General features: G+C 42.9%; 1 protein-coding gene across 7 annotated transcripts; it reads left to right on the plus strand.

Moving 5' to 3' along the window:
- The first annotated feature begins 5,759 nt into the window (after positions 1-5,759).
- Positions 5,760-21,593, plus strand: LOC134523335 (myosin heavy chain, skeletal muscle, adult-like). 7 transcript variants are annotated; one of them, XM_063352154.1, is made up of 38 exons: positions 5,760-5,963; positions 6,053-6,196; positions 6,290-6,446; positions 7,022-7,049; positions 7,147-7,258; positions 7,351-7,443; positions 8,551-8,614; positions 8,707-8,805; positions 8,899-9,002; positions 9,083-9,221; positions 9,471-9,589; positions 9,682-9,831; positions 10,724-10,894; positions 11,872-12,195; positions 12,313-12,366; positions 12,800-12,887; positions 12,978-13,095; positions 13,675-13,798; positions 13,890-14,026; positions 14,128-14,383; positions 15,336-15,578; positions 15,683-15,859; positions 15,944-16,089; positions 16,177-16,267; positions 16,356-16,745; positions 16,867-16,993; positions 17,227-17,345; positions 17,649-17,845; positions 18,253-18,436; positions 18,523-18,688; positions 18,851-18,975; positions 19,170-19,478; positions 19,623-19,826; positions 20,189-20,314; positions 20,414-20,584; positions 20,671-20,775; positions 20,918-21,013; positions 21,425-21,593. In XM_063352154.1, exons 1-38 carry the CDS (start codon positions 5,760-5,762, stop codon positions 21,578-21,580), a joined length of 5,817 nt encoding a protein of 1,938 aa, XP_063208224.1. In that variant the 3' UTR covers positions 21,581-21,593. The 7 variants fall into 7 exon arrangements, with proteins under 7 accessions (XP_063208224.1, XP_063208222.1, XP_063208227.1 ...); XM_063352152.1 differs by having other exon boundaries at positions 11,872-12,182; positions 12,294-12,366; XM_063352157.1 differs by having other exon boundaries at positions 11,872-12,182; positions 12,309-12,366.
- Positions 21,594-21,885: the final 292 nt, after the last annotated feature.

Consider the following 21,885-nt stretch of genomic DNA (forward strand, 5'->3'; position numbering starts at 1 on the left):
TGATATCGCCTGCTTTGCAATCATCTACCAAGCTAGTCATTTCATCATAAAAGGTAATAAGGTTGATCAAGCATGACTTCCCCTTGGTGAAGAAATGTTGACTACTCCTGATGATTTTCCTGTCCTTTGGGTGCCTGGAAATGATTTCCAGGATTAGTTGCTCCAACACCTTCCCAAGGATAAAGCGAAGACTGTAGTTCCCCTCCTTCTTTGCCCTTCTTGAAGATAGGAGTGATATTTGCTTACCTCCAGCCTTCAGGCACTTCTGCTCATCTCCACGATTGATCAAAGATTATCAAGAGTGACCTCACAATGACACCAACCATCTTCCTCAGAACTTGTAGGTGAATCCCTTCAGGGCTTTTGTATGTCCAGTTTGCCTAAGTATTCCCTGACCTGATCCTCTTCCACCAAGGGTATGTCTGCCTTGCTCCAGACTTTCTCCCTGCTCTCTGGCACCTAGCATTTCTGAAGATCTTGCTAGCACCATTCAGTACCTCAACGTTTTCCATGTCCAGTGTTATCAGGGCCCCCAAACCCTTCAGCAATGGGCTCACATTTTCACTAGTCTTTCTTTTGTCACCTACGTACTTACAGAAGCCTTTCTTGCTGTCTCCGATATCTTTGGCCAGATTCAATCTCATTTGGGCTTTGACTTTCCTAACCATCCCTGCATGCTCAAGGCAATGTCTCTGTATTCTTCACAGGTCACCTGTCCTTCCTTCCACCCTCTGTATGCTGCCTTTTTGCCTCTTGAGTTTTGCCATGAGCTCCTTATTCATCCCTGCAGTCCTCCTGGCATTTTCTTTACCTGAATTGTTACTCCATCTTGACTGTGAGCCTCAATAAAGACAAATGGTAAAATTACGTGTTGTTACGTATCAAGTTTCACATATTTGAGTCTTATGTGTCAGAGCTCTGTCAGCTAAGGATGAAATACTTCTAGCCTTGAAAAAGCATGTCTAGATGTCTCAAGAATGTCATTGTGGAAACAAAATTATTTTCAGTGGGAAAAAGTAAACTGATAAGATCTGTGAAAGAATTTTGTGTTGCTTATACTGAGCAAAAAAAGTTGATAAGTGCGAAGTAATGTTCACAGGAAAAGCAACCCGAACTAATAAATATAGTGATGAACGGTGTTCAGATCTATGGAGGTGCAGTATTAACACTGCATGTCATCAGATCTTGAGAGAGAGAAGGTAGAGCTAGAAAATTAGAGGGGAGAATGTCAAAGCTAATGAGAACTAAAGAATGATTTCCATACAAGGAGAAATAAGATAGATAGATTAGTAAGTACTATTTGCCTTGTTATGTGGAGAAGGCTTATTGATTTTTTTTTCTGTTATGGGAAGAACTAGGTATTGACAAGGCAATAAACACCACTAAAGCAAAGAAAGTATTTTTCAATAAATTAATTTAAACTATAAATCTCATTGCAAAAGAGCTTTTTGGATGCCAAAAAGTAAAATTGGTCGTAAAGTGATTAAATCAAAGGAACAACAATCTAGCAAAGGCAGTTGTGTGTCCTCCTATGAATCTCTGAACTCAAGATTTCCAGAATGTTAGAAGATCCACAAAAGAATGCTATTTTATATTTATATCCAGAGACGGAATACCAGGAATTCTGCCTGATACATTGTGCAATATTATGTTACAACTGAAAGAAGTGGAGTACTATTTAATAATCTTATTAAGATAATCAGTGCAAACAACAGTAAAATCCACATCTCATATCCAAGGTCTGTAAATAGAGAGCTCTGTAAAAGGACAGCTGTCATCAGACTTATGGTGGCCTCAGAAAAGTTATGCACCCAAATGTCACCAGGCTTGCTCAGTGAATGATTGTCCCTGCTCCCTTAGCTCAGATTCATGGAGCATCTATGGCCTTAGTAGTTACCCTCATCCCTCTAGTCAGCATTAGTTGAAATTCTCTCCTTAGGAATCGTCTCATATTATTTATAGGAGATTTATTCACATAGCTAGTGAGGGACCAAAAATTTCTAATTATATCTAGTAACATCACTTTCCAGTTTTCAGTTCGTTCGGTTTGCCAGACAATGCTTTGCCAAAAACAAGGTTTGCCAAAAATGCTTTGCCCAAAGAGAGAGGAGGCATCTGCAGCATGCGCTGACCAGACTCTATAAAAGAGTCCTTGAATCTGGGCTGTCCCGTCTCCAGAGAAAACTTCGTGGTAAGTGCATGCCTGTGGCTGACAGAAAGGGACAGCGTTCCTGCAGTCCACATGTCCCACGTCAGCCCTGCTGTCCCAGTGTATGTATCTGTGTCTGCAAGGATTTAATAACTGTAAGATAAAGCATGTTGGTGTTTTCACTTTGTGACCTGCCTGGGGAATTCTGTGCAGCAGTAATGAGGGATATGCCATTTCTGCTTTACAGCACTGATTTTTCTCCAGCCTGCAAGGCATCTTCTCATATCATAAAAGGTAAGAACCTAATTTACTCACACTTAAAGGACAGATAAAAGGGTGGCAGATTTCCACAGAACAGATTTCCTCATGGAAACAAATTTCTGTAAAATTGTGTGGGCAATTGCTGTATGTGCATACATTCCTGGCCACTGCTCGGTTGTGGTAAATACAGCATGCGGATGGTTGGGTAGGCTGTTCATGGCAAGCAAGCTTTCCAAAGTGGCTGTGCTTGAAGCCACTAGCCACTGATGTCATGCCGGGAAATGCTTCTTGGGGATTCCTCATGTTTAATTATGGATCAGTGAAGTTAGATGATCTGTTCTGGCACAAAGTCCAGATAGATAGACCCAGCCAACCAAACAGACTATTGCAAAATCTTAAAATTTTTAAACAAATTATATATATTACTGTATATCATACTGGCCAAAAATTGATATGAATATACTTTTCAGATGATACTGCAGGGCTGTAATCTGCATTTGGGCCTTTTACTAGGAAACCTGGTAAAAATGCAAAAATCAACTCACCAACTAAGCAAACAAACAAAAAAAGGAGACGTGATGCTCCTATTCTTCTGAAACAGAGCAGAGTAAAGTGAAGGATCTGCATGCTACTAGGAGTTGTTGCAAATGTTATCATTTTGTTGGGTCACTTAGGTAACTAAAAGTCATGACATGACATCTAAGCTGCTTGTTTGTCTAACTTTGCAGGAACTCAGGTACTTTCTATTACTGGACACAGGATATTTCCTTGGAAATCCAATAATGCATTTAGATATCCAGCTTTGATTTGTAAATTCTCGCAACAAGGTTTCTTACTTTGCATATAATTATTTTCACAAACAATTAGCATACAAAGAAATAATTAGTGATGCAGTATTTTAACTTACCGTATTATAAGTCCTTAGATAGCATTTGCTCACATACTACTTCCCAGAGATAAGTCACTTGCAACAGATTTCTGCCATTGTCAAGGAAATATCAGTGCAGTTGATTTAAGGTGACAGCCACACTAAAATGTAAACATGAGATCAAATAAAAAGTTAGCTGTAACTTATACACTTAAGTTCTTGGACAACGGAATGGGGCGGGGGGGTGGAGGGGGTGAGGAGGGAGTCCTATTTTGTTCAGACAGAACAGGACTCTAAAATTTCAAGTACGACGTTCTTAAATCATCAAAACTGCTCTATTGTCCAAACCCATGATTATTTCTAATTTATGCCTGGGTATATCTCGTTGTTTAAGCCGAGAAACAAATTTGTATCTCTAAGGCACCAAAAGGACACAATTTGATAAGCAAAGGGGACCCAGCTAGCAGTGACTAGTACAGCTGATAGGACAGCTAACATTCACAGATAATTTCAACAGCAGGAAAGCAGTCGTACATATCTAATCCCCGCTTTATAATCAGAATCTATGCCAAAAAGTGAGGAGGCTAGAATCTGAGCTTTCTTTAGTATGAGGGGGTTTGATTTGCCCCACTCATGCTTTAGATGATTTCCCTTGTCATAAGTCTGGAAAGCACTCTTCATCACAAGATCTTTCTTTCTTCTGGAAGAGGTGTACGTTTGTGCAACCAAGAAGGCAACATTCATCAATATGGCAGGAGGACAAGCAGGATGGCAGTTGCTGGAAGGGTGTCATTGTGTATAGCCTGCGCTTGGTGTTCTGGCCCTAAAACTCCGATTTGAGTGACACAGAGATAGAAGGTTCACTGCTTATTTCAAAGACTGATGTTATGAGGCTGGACTGCTTAAACAGTTTGTGATGAGAAGCAAACAACTCCAACGAATGAGTCAAAGCACCAGCAAAAGATATGCACTAGTTAGTCCTCAGAACACCTTCTGATCTCACCTACCTCTATTTTGTGTATAGGCAATCTAGGCTTTTAATATGGGCTTTTTGGTTTGGTAACTCCAGGTAGATTGTGTGAATATCCTCTGGCATGGTGCCTCACGGTGATGTTTACGTTCTCCTTTGGAACCCATTCCTTAATATTTACTTGAAGAAGGACACAAAGCATTTACAGCATGCTTTTTAAGCTTTGAGCTTACAAAATTACAAGTGCTTTATTGAAGGTGTATTCAATCACAGTAGCCTTGCAGCATTCCTCCACAAATGCTTTAATTTAAAATTTTCCTTGTGAAATCTGCAATCTCCTGGGGCCTATCCAACTAACTGAAAAGAGCAACTTTTTGAGGAGGGAACCCCTTTAGGGGTGCTCTAGACACAGAATATGAAAAGAATGTAGAAGTTTCCCTGCTCAGCTTGACAAGGCATAAGAAACTTAGCCATTTTCCAAAGTTATGTAGATGTCTACAGATGTAAAAAGAAACACAAATCTTTCAGTTTTCACTTTTCAAATTTTGAGTCACATTATAGAACACATCAGTGCTAGAAATATGTCAGTGCTAGGAGCATGATATTTATTATCACTATTAGCAATGCATCCTCAGGAACTGGGCAGATGAGATCAAACTGGAGGACTCATGAATATGCTACAGAGCAATGTTACCCGTAAGAAAGCTCCACAAAGACTTCAGCCTGGAGTGGACAAGAAATTCAAGAACTTTAGCAATGACAGCATGAATTTCTGCATGTAGTAAAGAATAGCCCCACAAAACAGGATATGTTGGCTGTTATTTGGCTCAAAAACACCTTTGCAGAAAAGGGTCATGAGTCCTGGTGCGCATGTCAGCAGTGTGACTTTGGGGGAATGAAGGCCCACAGGACATTGTCAGGCACTCATAACAGTGTAGACAGAGTGTAAAGGGAAGCGATTTTTCCCCTACATTCAGCTCCAACATCTGGAACACTGTGTCCAGTTTGGTGTTGCCTAGTGATAAGAAAGACATTGACATTCTGGAGTCCAGTGGAGAGCTTCCAACACACGTAGAAGCAAATGACATACAAGGAGACGCTGAAGGGGTGCGGTTTGTCCACTCTGGAGACAAAACTAAAATGTGGTTGTCTTATTGTTATCTTCAACAAAATGTGTGAGGTTATACAGTAGGAAGAGACAGACTATTCTCGGATATGCAGAGTGAAAGGATGAGGGACAATGGATACGTGTTGCAGCAATAGAAATTTTTGTCAGGTATTAGGAAAAAAAAAATCACCATCAGGGTGGTCAGACATTAAACAGGGATGCAGAGGGACTGAGGAATCTCTGTTCTTGGAGATAATCAAAACTTCACTAGGAAAGGCTCTGGGTAACTTGACCAAAGAACTTCAATAAACCGTGCAGCAACAAAAAATGTTGACTCATTTGGGCAATGTATCTGCTCTTCCACAGTGTTCTCTGCTGAAGAACCCCTCCATAAACTGCAGCCATGTCATCAGACTCTGAGATGGCCATCTTTGGGGAGGCAGCTCCTTACCTCCGAAAGTCAGAAAAGGAGCGAATTGAGGCCCAGAACAAGCCGTTTGACGCCAAGACATCCGTCTTTGTGGTGCATCCTAAGGAATCCTTTGTGAAAGGGACAATCCAGAGCAAAGAATCAGGGAAGGTCACCGTCAAGACTGAAGGTGGAGAGGTGGGTAAAATGCAAGATTTACAAACAATGTTTAATACCCATTCTGGGCTCTTAGCTGACAGTCACGCATCTCCTTCTTCCTCTGACAGACCCTGACTGTGAAGGATGATCAAATCTTCTCCATGAACCCTCCCAAGTATGATAAAATCGAGGACATGGCCATGATGACCCACCTCCATGAACCCGCTGTGCTGTACAACCTCAAAGAGCGTTATGCAGCCTGGATGATCTATGTAAGTACCAGCAGCACTCTGCCTTTGGGTAGCTAGGAGGAACCGCTCTGCCAGGCTAAGTGGAAGCCAACGTGCCGTCTCCCTTCCTCGCAGACCTACTCGGGTCTCTTCTGCGTCACTGTCAACCCCTACAAGTGGCTGCCGGTGTACAACCCGGAGGTGGTGTTGGCCTACCGAGGCAAGAAGCGCCAGGAGGCCCCTCCACACATCTTCTCCATCTCTGACAACGCCTATCAGTTCATGCTGACTGGTGAGTGCTTGCCCGCCCTCACAGCAATCTAAGCCAAAAAGCCCCACTGATCTTGCTGGACCATGTGACAAACCATCTAAAAACACCACAGAGATGTTTGACTGAGGATTTAATCAAGCTATGCAGGTATTAATTTCAAGTGAAACTGACCCAGAAGCGTTCATGGACTTAGCACTGTGTATTATTTGCACTTTATTGTACAAAATTCTACAATCTCCCCCTGCAGAAATACCTCATAGCTGAGTTTGCTTCTATTTTTCACTGATAGGAAAGAAAAAAATATTATAGCATATAATCCACTCATTTGAACACAGGTAGGCAGTTTGATTAGATTTCTTGATGAGAACTGTGTGGAAGGCAAGTAGATGCACAGCTTGTCTGAGGATCACATGCCTCTGACAGCTCTGTGCAGCCATTTGGTCTTATACTTACTACTGTTAGGACCTGGAAGGGAACTGGTTAGTCTTGGACTTTCTGAAGAAGCCCCAACTTCTATTTGCAGCTTTACTTCTCATTCAGCTTAGTGTTACTCGGGACAACTGCTAACGCTATCTTTGTTTCTGCCTCTTTCACAGATCGCGAGAACCAGTCGATCCTGATCACGTATGTACATCCCTGCTCGGGTCCCTGCGGGCCTGCACGGTGCCAGAGGACCTCCTGCCTGACCGCACGCTCTCTGCTTCTCTCTTTGGTTTGACAGTGGAGAATCCGGTGCAGGGAAGACTGTGAACACAAAGCGTGTCATCCAGTACTTTGCAACAATTGCAGCGAGTGGGGAGAAGAAGAAGGAAGAGCAGTCGGGCAAAATGCAGGTAAATTAATAGAGTTGGCTTGAATCAATGCTCTCCTCTGTTTCTGATATGAGTTTTGGGAAGGATAACCAGCAAAAACTACCGTCCTGCAGGGAACGCTTGAGGATCAAATCATCAGCGCCAACCCACTGCTGGAGGCCTTTGGAAATGCCAAGACTGTGAGGAATGACAACTCCTCACGCTTTGTAAGTTTTTGATCAGAGAAGTTGACATTTACAGGTGAACGAGGTTGTCAGAATAGAAGCTGTCACTTCTGAAGTATCACGGTTAGATGGTTGTATTCATTAAACTAATATTTTCCTCATGTATTTGTCAAATAAAAACTATGTAACTAGGCTATCTAATTAACAATATAATTTTAAGAGTAGTACAGCAAACAAATATTTACAACGGGATCATTTAAATATGTATAAATATCTATATTATTTAATATTTATAAATAGATACATATACACATAGTGCTGGTATCTGTCACACAGACTGTAGATACAAATTTGTGTAAATTGATATAATGGAGGAGGAAGGGAGGAAAAGACAGATAGATGGGATGGAAATTGCATGCATCAGATGAGAAAAAAAAATGAATATCTGATTTTTAAGACACAGAACTGGGCGGGTCTATTAATTTGACTGTTCAGACCTTGATACAAGTTGTCTGGGAAGAGATAGGGACAAAGATGTCTTCAAGACTTCCCATCAGAAGCCAAACTGCTCTATGACATGTCCTTTTGATAATTTTAATGTGAAAGCCATTCACAAATTTTATTAGATAAGCTCTGAATGTCCTTGAGAAATCACAATACCAATCCACAGCCTCAGCGAAGTTCTATGTTCTGAGTGCATTGCACCTATCTCTACAACTCAGAAAATAACAGCTGCCTTCTATTTTTCCCAAGATCCCAAGATCCAAAAAACTCAATTAACATTTATAACACCAAAATCCACCTTCACAGCATCCTATCTGATTAAAAAATGAAGTGACTGCGTCTTGGCTTTGTCTATATTCATCTGTTAGAACTGAGGCATAAATGACCTAATAAAATACTTGCTTAATGGTTTTCTTGTTCCTGTGCATTTAGGGTTATCCGTTAAATAATACTAACTTGGCTCAGATACTTACCTTAGTGTTGCCAGTATAGGACAGTTTCTGCAACTTTTTCTGGTTTTGCTTTCTTTAAGAAAAATAAGAAAAAAAATAATAACTTCTAAGTTTAAATCCTGTCCTCTGTGGAGCATGTAAGGTTACATACTTAGTGAAATTTCAAAATGTCTTTTTTCTTTCCTTTCTAAAGGGCAAATTCATTCGAATCCACTTTGGAGCTACAGGCAAACTGGCCTCTGCTGACATTGAAACATGTAAGAGACCTCCTCACCTGATCACATTCCTTCCTCCCTTTCCACCTCAATGTACTTTCTCAGGCCTAACTCTGTCCTGCCGTCTTTGCCAGATCTGCTGGAGAAGTCCAGAGTCACTTTCCAGCTGAAGGCAGAAAGAAGCTACCACATATTCTATCAGATCATGTCCAACAAGAAGCCAGAGCTGATTGGTAGGAAGTATTATAATTTGTTTGATGGAATCTGAATGTGTTTGACGTTTATCTTCATTCCTACAGCCAGATATGTCCTATTCGTCTTTACAGACATGCTCCTCATTACCACCAACCCCTATGACTACCAATTTGTGAGTCAAGGTGAGATCACTGTTGCCAGCATTAATGACCAGGAGGAGCTGATGGCTACAGATGTAAGTGACACAGAGCACACTGGTATGGTGAAGGTTCCACTTAATGGCCCAGAGGTTTATTTGACTGATTCTGTTGCCAGAGTGCCATTGACATCCTGGGCTTCACTCCTGATGAGAAAACAGCCATCTACAAGCTGACAGGGGCTGTCATGCACTACGGGAACTTGAAGTTCAAGCAGAAGCAGCGTGAGGAGCAGGCAGAGCCGGATGGCACAGAAGGTATTAACAAAATCTAGAACTCCTAATAACAGAAACAGTTTCATAGCTGGCAGTTGTCATTCAGATATCACACTCCAATTTACTTTCATAAAGACATAAATCTTAGCTTCGATAATATTCATGCTTCTAAATTTCCCTTCAAGCTATCACAAGATTGCAGTGCTGAAACCTACAGCTACATTTTAGAAGACGTCCACTTTCAATGACCACTTTTCCTCTGTCACTGTATCCCTCTGTCTTTGTGTATAGTTGCTGACAAGGCTGCCTACCTGATGGGTCTGAACTCAGCAGACCTGCTCAAGGCCCTCTGCTACCCACGAGTCAAGGTTGGCAATGAATATGTGACCAAGGGTCAAACTGTACAGCAGGTAACAATTGGCTGGTGACTGGGAATCTCTGTCTTGATTTACTCTCTTGCTTTAGGTACTATTTTCCTTCTGCTGCATTCTTTTTTATTTAGGTGAACAATTCAGTGGGTGCTCTAGCAAAGGCTGTCTATGAGAAGATGTTCCTGTGGATGGTTGTTCGTATCAACCAACAGCTGGATACGAAGCAGCCCAGACAGTACTTCATTGGCGTCCTGGACATTGCTGGCTTTGAGATCTTTGATGCAAGTACCACAGAAATCATAGTAAAATCTTGAAAAGACAATTAGGGCTCAAGAGAAACTGTAGAATTGTGGTGGGTTCTTTTGAAAACATTCCATTAACTCGTAATTTCAAATGAAGTTTTGAATTTTTTTTGAAAAAGATTATTTTTTCTCTTCTGGAAATGCTTTACTTCCTTGCATATGTCACTGCTGTTTTTCCAGCGCAATCCATGAGCTTTAATGACTCTGCATGTAATAGCTTTATGTGATAGATAAGGAAGAAACAACTGCCTTTTACGGGCTTAGCACAAATGTTTTTGCTTTTCAATATTTTGAGCTTTACAAAAAATCCACTGACAAATAGCTCACAAATCCTGAAGACGAAATATAATGGAGTGTAGGAAGATAAGGTAGACTTAAGTCCCACACAAAATTGTGCAAGGCTTTGGTAAAACAGAGCAATATATATCCTTTGCTTCTGAAGATCAAAAGGGCGATTCCAACAGGAAGAATGCATTGATTGCCTTTAGTGCAGACAGAGGAGTTTTATAGACATTTGGGGAAGGTATCTGAGTCCAAGTCAGGACCAGCAAATACTGACACTGTCTATTTATTTTGTAAGTGCAATGGGAAAATATAGATAACATGAGAGAAAACAGTGATATAAATTGCACCTTGATGGGGATAAGACTACCGAATCTTTTTGGAATTTGATTTAAAAATAAATTATATATGTAAACATAATTAAAAATACCCCAACCTCATTAAAATTAGTTAATGGGATGTTTTTAACGTTAAAAAATTCTTTGTTTTAGCTGGGCATCCCTGCATGGGAATCTGAGTGTGCAGGAGAATACTATACAGGCAGTTCTTCATCATGAGAATGAGTAAATCTTGTCTTTCCACTGGGCAGTTCAATAGCCTGGAGCAGCTGTGCATCAACTTCACCAACGAGAAACTGCAACAGTTCTTCAACCACCACATGTTCGTGCTGGAGCAGGAGGAGTACAAGAAGGAAGGGATTGAATGGACATTCATTGACTTTGGGATGGACTTGGCTGCTTGCATTGAACTCATTGAAAAAGTATGTTGAGTACATTTAAGATTTTGTTATTTCTTCTTTGTGACAGAATTTTAGGATTTTTCTTCAACCTTATTTTTTCTTGCCCTAATGCTTCACAAACCTACCTATTATTATTGATTTATGTTCCTGGCTATTTGGATTCAAAAAGTAGGTTTTAATTTCAAATATTGTACTTATTCAGAAAGAAATTTCTAAGGACCTCTGTGATTAGACTACAAATGAATTATCTTTAGGTTATCCATTAACTATACTATTATGCATTTTTTAAAAAATTAACTGTAATTTTGCTTGTTTGGCAATAAAGTAACTAATGTGATCACACATAATTTGATGGTAACATTTATCTGTAGGTGTGTTTTCTAGTCTACGAAGATGAAAGCTCTTCATAAATTCAAAGATTTTAGAAATCCAGAGACAGTTTTTGGTATTATGATTATGATTTCAATATTAATGCTGTGATATCTGAAACACAGTTTCTAAGTAAAATCATAGGTGTATATTGGAAAAGATGAACAGGGATGAATAAAATCATTACTTTGAGCTGACACTGTTTTGTGTAACATCCTCTTGTATAGGAATGAAAAGACAAAGATAATTCATAAAAATAAGATTTCAAGAAGTAGCTGAAAGATCTGTTGATTTGTTGAACAAAGCTCAGTTTTAGTAAGACACCTTCATCTACACAAATTTACCTCGGGAAAACATTAATGAAAAAAAAAATATCCTTTCCGTTCATCAGAGTTTCCAAATTATTTAGAAAACTTTGTGTGATTATTGTGACACTATCAGTTCTGAAAAGCATTAATTTCAGACACAAATTCACATTTCATCTAGAACCACATGCACAAAACTTAACGACTTGATCCATATTTGGTCCAAAAATTTAATCCATTTCTCCCTTTCCGATGTCTTACTACAGTCTCCTTCTGAAGGCAAATCGATATTTTATCACTGTTATTTTTTACTGCTTCTCCCAGCCCATGGGCATCTTCTCCATCCTGGAAGAGGAGTGCATGTTCCCCAAGGCAACTGACACCTCTTTCAAGAACAAGCTCTACGACCAGCACCTGGGCAAGTCCAACAACTTCCAGAAGCCTAAACCTGGCAAAGGCAAGGCTGAGGCCCACTTCTCCCTGGTGCACTACGCTGGCACAGTGGACTACAATATCTCTGGCTGGCTTGAGAAGAACAAGGATCCCCTGAATGAAACTGTCATTGGGCTGTATCAGAAATCATCTGTGAAGACACTGGCATTACTTTTTGCCTCTGCTGGTGGAGAGGCAGGTCAGTTCTCTGAAATGGCAAATCTTTAATGCACAGTGGTTCTGTAAAATTGGGGAATCATGAATAGGCCCCAAAGTTATAAATGTTTCATTATCTTCACTTTATCAGAGGCTAGTGGTGGTGGTGGAAGCAAGAAAGGTGGGAAGAAGAAGGGTTCATCTTTCCAGACTGTCTCAGCTCTTTTCCGGGTAAGCAAAAACTTTATCTTTTCATCTATGCAAATTAGAATTAAACTGCACTTTCAACTCGCTCAGCCACAGTAAAAAATTAAAACACATAACTTTCTTTCAGATCTTCATTAAAAAAAAATAAATCTTATGGAATGAAAAATGATACTATAAAGTCCTAAACTTAGACTGAAATTAAACATGAATTTTCTCATGAAACTATGAAATACCCACCCTCTATCTCTCATTGGTTGATGGCAACTATTTTTTCATATCCTAGAAGGTGATGTTCAATGTTCAGAATCTGAGGGTATTGAGATATTGAGGTATTTTCAGTAGATGAGTTTCACCCCAGTGCATCTCCATTGATAAGTCTTTTATGTTACGTTCAAAGAACCTAAGAGTTAGTTTATCCATATTTCATATAAGCACACACTAAATCATGTCCCCACAGGAGAACTTAAACAAGCTGATGACCAATCTACGGAGCACTCACCCCCATTTTGTCCGTTGCATCATCCCAAATGAAACAAAAACACCTGGTAAGATGCTCAAGCAAAAAGACAACTTGTATACATCCATTCCTCTCTGCATTGGAAACTGTAGTATTCATTTACGCTCTGATTTTCTAGGTGCCATGGAGCATGAACTGGTACTTCACCAGCTGCGGTGTAACGGCGTGCTAGAAGGCATCAGAATTTGCAGGAAAGGTTTCCCCAGCAGAGTTCTCTATGCTGACTTCAAACAGAGGTAAGAGCTATGAAATTAACAGATAAGTCAGATGTCCTCACTGACTGCTAATCTTCAAAAAGCTGAACTTAGCCAGTGTCTCTGAATACGGAAGCACAATAGAGCTACACAAGCCTATGCTTACAAGATTAAAAAATGCAGATTGGGTTGTGGCTACAACATGCTCTCAGGCAAAAATTACAAACTCAGATACAGTGCTTTGGCCATTGTGTCAGCTGCAAGTTTCAGGGGAAGGTGTTTTCTTCCTAGACACATAGTGGCAATGTTCCTCTTTAGCAATTTTCTACAGCATAGTTTAAGTGAAAGAGGTATTGGGCTGAAATGGCTGGAGATCAGTATCCCATCTTCATCTATAACTGATCACCTAAAGAGAGTAAGAGTTTCCTTAATTTTGTTATCAGATTAGGACTTCATTGTAGCGATATCTCTAAACAGGGGGTGGAATTCCAACTCCCTCAGCCTGATTCTGCGGCAAAGACTGCTGTTAATTTCAATAAAGAGTATAGCCTTCTGACTTGAAGTCATATGTCACCTTATGTCTTGAGATTGCCTTCATTCATATTTCCTCTCATTCCACAGATACAAGGTGCTTAATGCCAGTGCTATCCCAGAGGGACAGTTCATTGATAGCAAGAAGGCTTCTGAGAAGCTTCTTGGGTCCATCGATGTGGACCACACCCAGTACAAATTTGGTCACACCAAGGTACAAACCCTCCTTGACCCACTGTCAGGCCCTGTGTGCCTGTGCTTTGCTCTACCTGAGTGTGATGTGCTGCAACGTTCCCTTTCTCAAGGTGTTCTTCAAAGCTGGGCTGCTGGGACTCCTGGAGGAGATGAGGGATGAGAAGCTGGCACAGCTCATCACCCGCACACAGGCCAGGTGCAGGGGCTTCCTGATGAGAGTGGAGTACCAGAGAATGGTGGAGAGGAGGTAGACATTCCTCATCTTCAGTTAACGTCACTGTACTTGGGGGAAAGTGTTGACACTTGTCATGTTAAAAATATTCCATGTACATTTGAATTATGCTTCAGGGAGTCCATCTTCTGCATCCAGTACAATGTTCGGTCCTTCATGAACGTCAAGCACTGGCCCTGGATGAAGCTCTTCTTCAAGATCAAGCCCTTGCTGAAGAGCGCAGAATCGGAGAAGGAGATGGCCAACATGAAGGGGGAGTTTGAGAAAACCAAGGAAGAGCTTGCAAAGTCTGAGGCAAAGAGGAAGGAGCTGGAGGAGAAAATGGTTTCTTTGCTGCAGGAGAAAAATGACCTGCAGCTCCAAGTGCAGGCGGTGAGTATTATCAGTATATTTCTTCTAGGGGAAAATAAGTAAGGTCTAAATCCTTCCTCGTACTATGGAACTCACACACTGCACACTAAATTGCCTTTAGAAGGTGTTTTAATCTGAATCGCTAAAGGTAGAATGCAGGCCACTCAGCATCAACATTATAGTACAAGGTTCTAACTTGGGAATGCTTTTTAATCCTCTGTGCCTAAAGGTATGTTTCTCCATGCAAGCTCACAATAGAAGGCGCAACTACAGTCACAAAAGACTTAGTATAAACATTTAACAGCCTGGAGAGGAATTCAGTTGACTACTTACTCTGGTTTTAATCGGTTGACTGAATAAAAGAGCCTTATGTCGTTTCTTACGATCCGTGGTGTCTCACCTGTCCTCCTGCAGCTGTGCTTCCACAAAAACCTAAATACACTCCACGTCCAAACTCAGACCTATCTGTGTCTCCAATTTCCTTTGGAAGATCAAAAGGTTTGGCAACACTTACACAATGCTCTTGTGTCTTTAAGCATGCACAGCTTCAAAGAAAGTCAGGTTCAAAGGAAACTACCAATCGCTTCTGAAATATGTACCAATTTATGTGGAACAAAGAAGAATTCTAAGTCAGTCTTGCCAAGAAAAGCTTTTACAGAAATAAAACAAAAAGGCATTTGCACAATTAGATTGAATTGTTAACTTTCAGGGAATATAATCAAAATCCTTATTAAAAACAGTAATTTTAGACATTTCATCTACAAACACAGCAAGAGAGAACAATTGATGAGAGTTAAAAAATTATATACAATAAAAACCTACTCTGATTTAAAACAGGCTGTGCAAAAATTCTTTCCAACGAGATAATAAAAAATAATAATTCCACTTCTCTCTTTTTCAGCAGGAAATACCCTTCTTGTACTCAGCTTTTGCTAAAACTTGAGATTAGCAAACAAAACTGTTTCTCTAACAGGAAGCTGATGCTCTTGCTGATGCTGAGGAAAGATGTGACCAGCTCATCAAAACCAAAATCCAGCTGGAAGCCAAAATTAAGGAAGTGACTGAAAGGGCTGAGGATGAGGAGGAAATTAATGCTGAGCTGACAGCCAAGAAGAGGAAACTGGAGGATGAATGCTCAGAGCTGAAGAAAGATATTGACGATCTTGAGTTAACACTGGCCAAGGTTGAGAAGGAAAAACATGCCACCGAAAACAAGGTATGACGCAGAACCTGTCACTCGTGCTCCAGAAAAGGGACTGTGCTGCTACAGGACTTCTGTATCTACTTCCTTTACTTATACTTGCTCCCTCCTTCTCAAAGGTGAAAAACCTCACAGAGGAGATGGCAACCCTGGACGAGACCATCGCCAAGCTGACAAAAGAGAAGAAAGCCCTCCAAGAGGCCCATCAGCAGACACTGGATGACCTGCAGGCAGAAGAGGACAAAGTCAATACGCTGACCAAAGCCAAGACCAAGCTGGAGCAGCAAGTGGACGATGTAAGTATAGAGGCATATGAGAAGGAAAAGCTGTTGCACAGTCAGACACTGCGAAGAGAGCACTGATGGTGGTGTTGTGTTTAGCTGGAAGGGTCCCTGGAGCAAGAGAAGAAACTGCGCATGGACCTTGAGAGAGCCAAGAGGAAACTCGAAGGAGACCTGAAGCTGGCCCATGACAGCATAATGGATTTGGAAAATGATAAGCAGCAGCTGGATGAGAAACTGAAGAAGTAAGTGTGGCGGTGGGGCACCTGAGCGCTGGGCTGGTGCACTTGTCTTCTTCCTTTGAGCTCTAACATGGTTTGCTTTGCCCAAAGGAAAGACTTTGAAATCAGCCAGATCCAGAGCAAAATCGAGGATGAGCAAGCCCTGGGCATGCAATTGCAGAAGAAGATCAAGGAGCTGCAGGCAAGTCTCTGTTCCTTCCCCTCTTTCACTGAGTCCCAGGTGAGGAAGGAGGAGGGCATGGGTGTGAAGGCTGCCTAATGTTCCCCAGGCGCGTATTGAGGAACTGGAGGAGGAAATTGAGGCAGAACGAACCTCTCGGGCAAAAGCAGAGAAGCATCGGGCTGACCTCTCGAGGGAGCTCGAGGAGATCAGTGAGCGCCTGGAAGAAGCAGGAGGAGCTACCGCAGCTCAGATCGATATGAACAAGAAGCGTGAGGCAGAGTTTCAGAAGATGCGTCGTGACCTCGAAGAGGCCACGCTGCAGCACGAGGCCACGGCTGCCGCCCTGCGGAAGAAGCACGCGGACAGCACAGCTGAGCTTGGGGAGCAGATTGACAACCTGCAGCGAGTGAAGCAGAAGCTGGAGAAGGAGAAGAGTGAGCTGAAGATGGAGATTGATGACTTGGCCAGTAACATGGACTCTGTCTCCAAAGCCAAGGTACACAAATACCTTATAGGTATTTCTGCCCCAGTGGAATTCTATACAATGCATCTTTTGCTCCTGCTGTTATTAAGAGTGTGAAGAGTTGATCCCTCCCTTTCCATATGTTGGCACACAGGCAAGTCTGGAAAAGATGTGTCGCACACTGGAAGATCAGCTAAGTGAGATTAAGACAAAAGAAGAAGAGCATCAGCGAATGATCAATGACCTCAGTGCTCAAAGAGCTCGCCTGCAGACAGAATCAGGTAACACATCCACGTGTCTGATGTGTAAATGAATAATGTCAGAGTGTTACTGCAGAAATTACCCTTACGGTCTTGTGGTCTTTCCAACATATTTTATCCTCCTCTGTAATGAGAAATGCATGAAATGGGATCATAAGGTTCTGCAAGGTCTTCCATCTGCTTTACGACCCCAAATGTCTACAAAACTGTCATGAAAGGCAGTAAAAGGCTTGTCTATCTGTAAACTCTTCCAGGTGAATATTCACGCCAGGTGGAGGAGAAAGATGCTCTAATTTCTCAGCTGTCAAGAGGCAAGCAGGCATTCACTCAACAGATTGAGGAACTCAAGAGGCACTTAGAGGAAGAGATAAAGGTGAGAAGACTTTCTAAATTCCATCTTATTCATTAGATTCCTGATCTCTAAGAGGTGCTTGAGACGCTTATGCACCTTCAGAAATATCATGATGAGACAGGGAAAAAAAACATTTAGGTAGTTCAGTTCAAGTCTTCTCATGTTGAATATTCCAGAGTATATCCATTATTTATTTTGTCAGTCCCAGATTCTTTCCACATTCAAGGCGGTGTTAGCATTTTGCATACCGTGTACAATAATGTTTCACTCAGGACCTTTCCCAAGACATTTCCACTCATTTTCACACTACTATTTTTCCCTCAGGCCAAGAGTGCCCTGGCCCACGCCTTGCAGTCTGCTCGCCACGACTGTGACTTGCTGCGGGAACAATATGAGGAGGAGCAGGAGGCCAAGGGGGAGCTGCAGCGTGCCCTGTCCAAGGCCAACAGCGAAGTGGCCCAGTGGAGAACCAAATACGAGACGGATGCCATTCAGCGCACGGAGGAGCTGGAGGAGGCCAAGTACGTGGGGAAAGGTGGGAAGCAAAAAAGGGGTAGATTAAGAAGGGAAATTTGAAGACACAACTGCAATATTGTCATAAAAAGTTAAATCTGTGCTTTGGGGCCCGGTAAAGCCTGAGGTAAAGTATATCCTTTAAAGGCTGTTGTTTAGGAAATGGAGATGAAAATATTCCCTGACCCAGAGAATGATACAGATAACCTGTAGATAGTAGATACAGAAGCTACACTGGTTCTTTAAACCTGGGAAGCAGAGCTGGGAAAACAATTACTGGCTGGGAGAGGACTGTCTGTGCATAGGACACGTACTCAATGAAGTGGCAAAATGCCCTGTTATGAAAAGCTCATCAGTCATACATCACAGCCTACCGTTTGCACTCAAACCATGAGCTATGCTTACCACCCCTCAGGAAGAAGCTGGCACAGCGCCTGCAGGATGCTGAGGAACACGTTGAAGCCGTCAATGCCAAATGTGCCTCCCTGGAAAAGACAAAGCAGAGGCTGCAGAATGAGGTGGAGGACCTGATGATTGACGTGGAGCGATCGAATGCTGCCTGCGCAGCACTGGATAAGAAGCAGAAGAACTTTGACAAGGTGTTTTGGGCTCCAGGCCTGGGGCTCCTGGGCAGAGCGTCCCCTCCTGATTGCCACAGCCATACTCACGCCCCGTTTCTCTTCAGATCCTGGCAGAGTGGAAGCAGAAGTATGAGGAAACGCAGGCTGAGCTGGAAGCCTCCCAGAAGGAGTCTCGCTCTCTCAGCACAGAGCTGTTTAAGATGAAGAATGCCTATGAGGAGTCCTTGGACCACCTGGAAACGCTGAAGCGTGAGAACAAGAACTTGCAGCGTAAGTCCCCGTTCCTCGGCTCCTGGCAGGACTTTCTCACAAGCTTGTCTTTCAGCCACACTGAACGGGTCTGGCCCTGCAGTGACAAGAAGATGCTTATCACCAGGGCCCTTCCCATTCAGCGCTGTGCCTGACCATTGCACGTTTCACCCTTCCTTGCAGAGGAGATTTCCGACCTCACGGAGCAGATTGCTGAGGGTGGAAAGGCAATTCATGAGCTGGAGAAAGTCAAGAAGCAGATTGAGCAGGAGAAATCTGAAATCCAGGCTGCTCTGGAGGAAGCTGAGGTACATGCCCGTAATCACTGGTCTCTGCACTAAAAATAGGGGCAATGGGGAAACATTGGCTAAAAACTGCTTGGTCCTACCCTCTTCTGGCTGGGGAGTGCAGCCAGCTGAGGTTTTCTGAAGCATGCTCTAATTAACTAGAAAGCAAGCAATAGCTCCATCAATGTTACAAATGTTTGTGTGCACTTGTGCAGGCCTCCCTAGAACACGAAGAGGGGAAGATCCTGCGCCTCCAGCTTGAGCTCAACCAGGTGAAGTCTGAGATTGACAGGAAGATAGCAGAGAAAGATGAGGAGATCGACCAGATGAAGAGAAACCACCTCAGAATTGTGGAGTCCATGCAGAGCACCCTGGACGCTGAGATCAGGAGCAGGAATGAAGCCCTGCGGCTGAAGAAGAAGATGGAGGGAGACCTGAACGAAATGGAGATCCAGCTGAGCCATGCCAACCGCGTGGCAGCAGAGGCACAAAAGAACCTGAGAAACACACAGGCGGTACTAAAGGTATAGCACAGCGGAACAGGTGCTGACTGCTTTCTGATGCAGCTAAAAAATTTCCTGTTCTACAGTTCTATCAGCACTATATTGGTGAGAAAATAGGAAATTAGGAAAAATACACGTCACAATCTGTCTTGTCTCTCTTACCAGGATACCCAGATACACTTGGATGACGCTCTCAGGACACAGGAGGACCTGAAGGAGCAGGTGGCCATGGTGGAGCGCAGAGCAAACCTGCTGCAGGCTGAAATTGAGGAGCTACGGGCAGCCCTGGAGCAGACGGAGCGCTCCAGGAAAGTGGCTGAGCAGGAACTGATGGATGCAAGTGAGAGAGTTCAGCTCCTCCACACTCAGGTTAGATTCACGAGATTCAAAATCTCAAGGGCCTTTTTTTTCCCTTTCCAAATTTTTCATCTGTGTAAATTCTTAAATCATCTCTTGCAATGAAAAGGTTATCCAGGAGCCAGAATCATTACACTTGTACAAAGAAGTGGTTTGTAGCTAAACGACTAGGATTGCATTCACAGGAGTCAGAAGTGCTTCTTAAAATGCTAAGTCTCTGCTATCCACCTCTGTATGACCTGACAAGATGCATCATTGCAAGAAGGATGCTATTATTGGATATCTAGATGATCACTTTAAATTTAAACAGTAAATTTCTGAAATAAGTGTTCTGTTTGGGAGCCAACTGGACGATATTTGTTGTTGTTCAACAGAACACCAGCTTGATCAACACCAAGAAGAAGCTGGAAACAGACATTGCCCAAATCCAGGGTGAAATGGAGGATACGATCCAGGAAGCCCGCAATGCTGAAGAGAAGGCCAAGAAGGCCATCACAGATGTGAGTCGGGAGATCCTTTCCCTGCTGCTGGTGGTGGATGTATTCTCCCCGAGAATGTCTCCAGCCCCAAAAACGGCTTTGCCTCTTTGCTCTCATCAGGCAGCCATGATGGCAGAAGAGCTGAAGAAGGAGCAGGACACCAGCGCCCACCTGGAGAGGATGAAGAAGAACCTGGACCAGACGGTGAAGGACCTGCAGCTTCGTCTGGATGAGGCCGAGCAGTTGGCACTGAAGGGAGGCAAGAAGCAAATCCAGAAGCTGGAGGCCAGAGTGCGTAGGGCTTTTATTTGTGCAGGAGTGAGCACGTGCCTTGGAGAGATACCAGGGAAGCTCCAAAGATGGGCTTCTCATTGCAGGTGCGGGAGCTGGAAGGGGAGGTTGATGCTGAGCAGAAGCGCAGCGCTGAAGCCGTGAAGGGGGTGCGCAAGTATGAGAGGAGGGTGAAGGAGCTGACCTACCAGGTACGGCAGGAGGCCTCCTTGGGCTGACACAGACTCATCCCAGGAAGCTATAGCTTTTCACATGAACTCCAAGGGGAAATGTTATTTTGTGGTGTGCAGAAAGCAATTATTCACTCTCTTTCCTGCTTGCCAACCCCTCTAGTCTGAGGAAGACCGTAAGAATATTCTGAGGCTCCAGGATCTGGTGGACAAGCTGCAAATGAAGGTGAAATCCTACAAGAGACAAGCTGAGGAGGCTGTAAGTATTGCTTGAAGAATAGGCAAGTATTGCTTTCTGTGAGTGTCACACAGGGGCTAAGGAGATGATTATCAGAAACCTGGAAAATGCCAGTGATCAACATTTAAGGGTTTTAGGGTCTTGTTCATCCAGATAAACCCCCCTCATTTCTGAGCACCAAACAAATGGGAGACTAAGTACACAAATGACAACTGTGATTGACAAAATAGCTCCTCAAGAGAGACACAGTACTGGTGAAGCTTGTCCCAGTGGGGTCCTGAAGAAGGGAGGGTGAGGAGGTCTGTGCGAGGCTTATGTGTAAGTAGTGGGGGGTGGGGGATGGAGGCCCAGGCATCCCCCCAGGGAGGAGGCGCAGGAGGAGCGAAACCCCTGCCCTGGGCTCCTCACCACCGACTCCCTCTCCCCGCACAGGAGGAGCTCTCCAATGTCAACCTCTCCAAGTTCCGCAAGATCCAGCACGAGCTGGAGGAAGCCGAGGAGCGGGCTGACATTGCAGAGTCGCAGGTCAACAAGCTCCGAGTGAAGAGTCGGGAGTTTCACAGCAAGAAGATAGGAGAGGAAGAGTGAGGATGTCCTGAGGCAACAAAGTGACCTGGGGGCTGCACAAAATGTGAACCTCTCAGTCACTTTCTTCTGCAATGAATCTTTGTAACCATGTCAATGTCTAGAGAATAAAGACCTTAGATTCCTTTGCTAACACAACAGAAACAGTGGTTTTGGTTGTAATAATTCAATTCTGCAGCTACTTAAGTTTTGGCATTTTCAAATGAAACATTTTATTTCACTTTAACCCTTGCATAGCAGTTGAGCTTTTATTATCCCATGTCCAGTATTTTCCCACTGTCTCCTATTACAACACTTAATAGGGAATA

Source organism: Chroicocephalus ridibundus, chromosome 14 (genome assembly GCF_963924245.1).
Source record: "Chroicocephalus ridibundus chromosome 14, bChrRid1.1, whole genome shotgun sequence".
NCBI classification, from domain to species: Eukaryota; Metazoa; Chordata; class Aves; order Charadriiformes; family Laridae; genus Chroicocephalus; species Chroicocephalus ridibundus.

Excerpts from the sequence above, each read along its gene's own strand:
- LOC134523335 (XM_063352151.1), top strand. The coding sequence starts at position 5,760 with ATGTCATCAGACTCTGAGATGGCCATCTTTGGGGAGGCAGCTCCTTAC. Across the intron at positions 12,888-12,977 it reads AAATGAAACAAAAACACCTG|GTGCCATGGAGCATGAACTG; the intron begins GTAAGATGCTCA and ends CTGATTTTCTAG. Across the intron at positions 16,994-17,226 it reads TCGCCTGCAGACAGAATCAG|GTGAATATTCACGCCAGGTG; the intron begins GTAACACATCCA and ends AAACTCTTCCAG.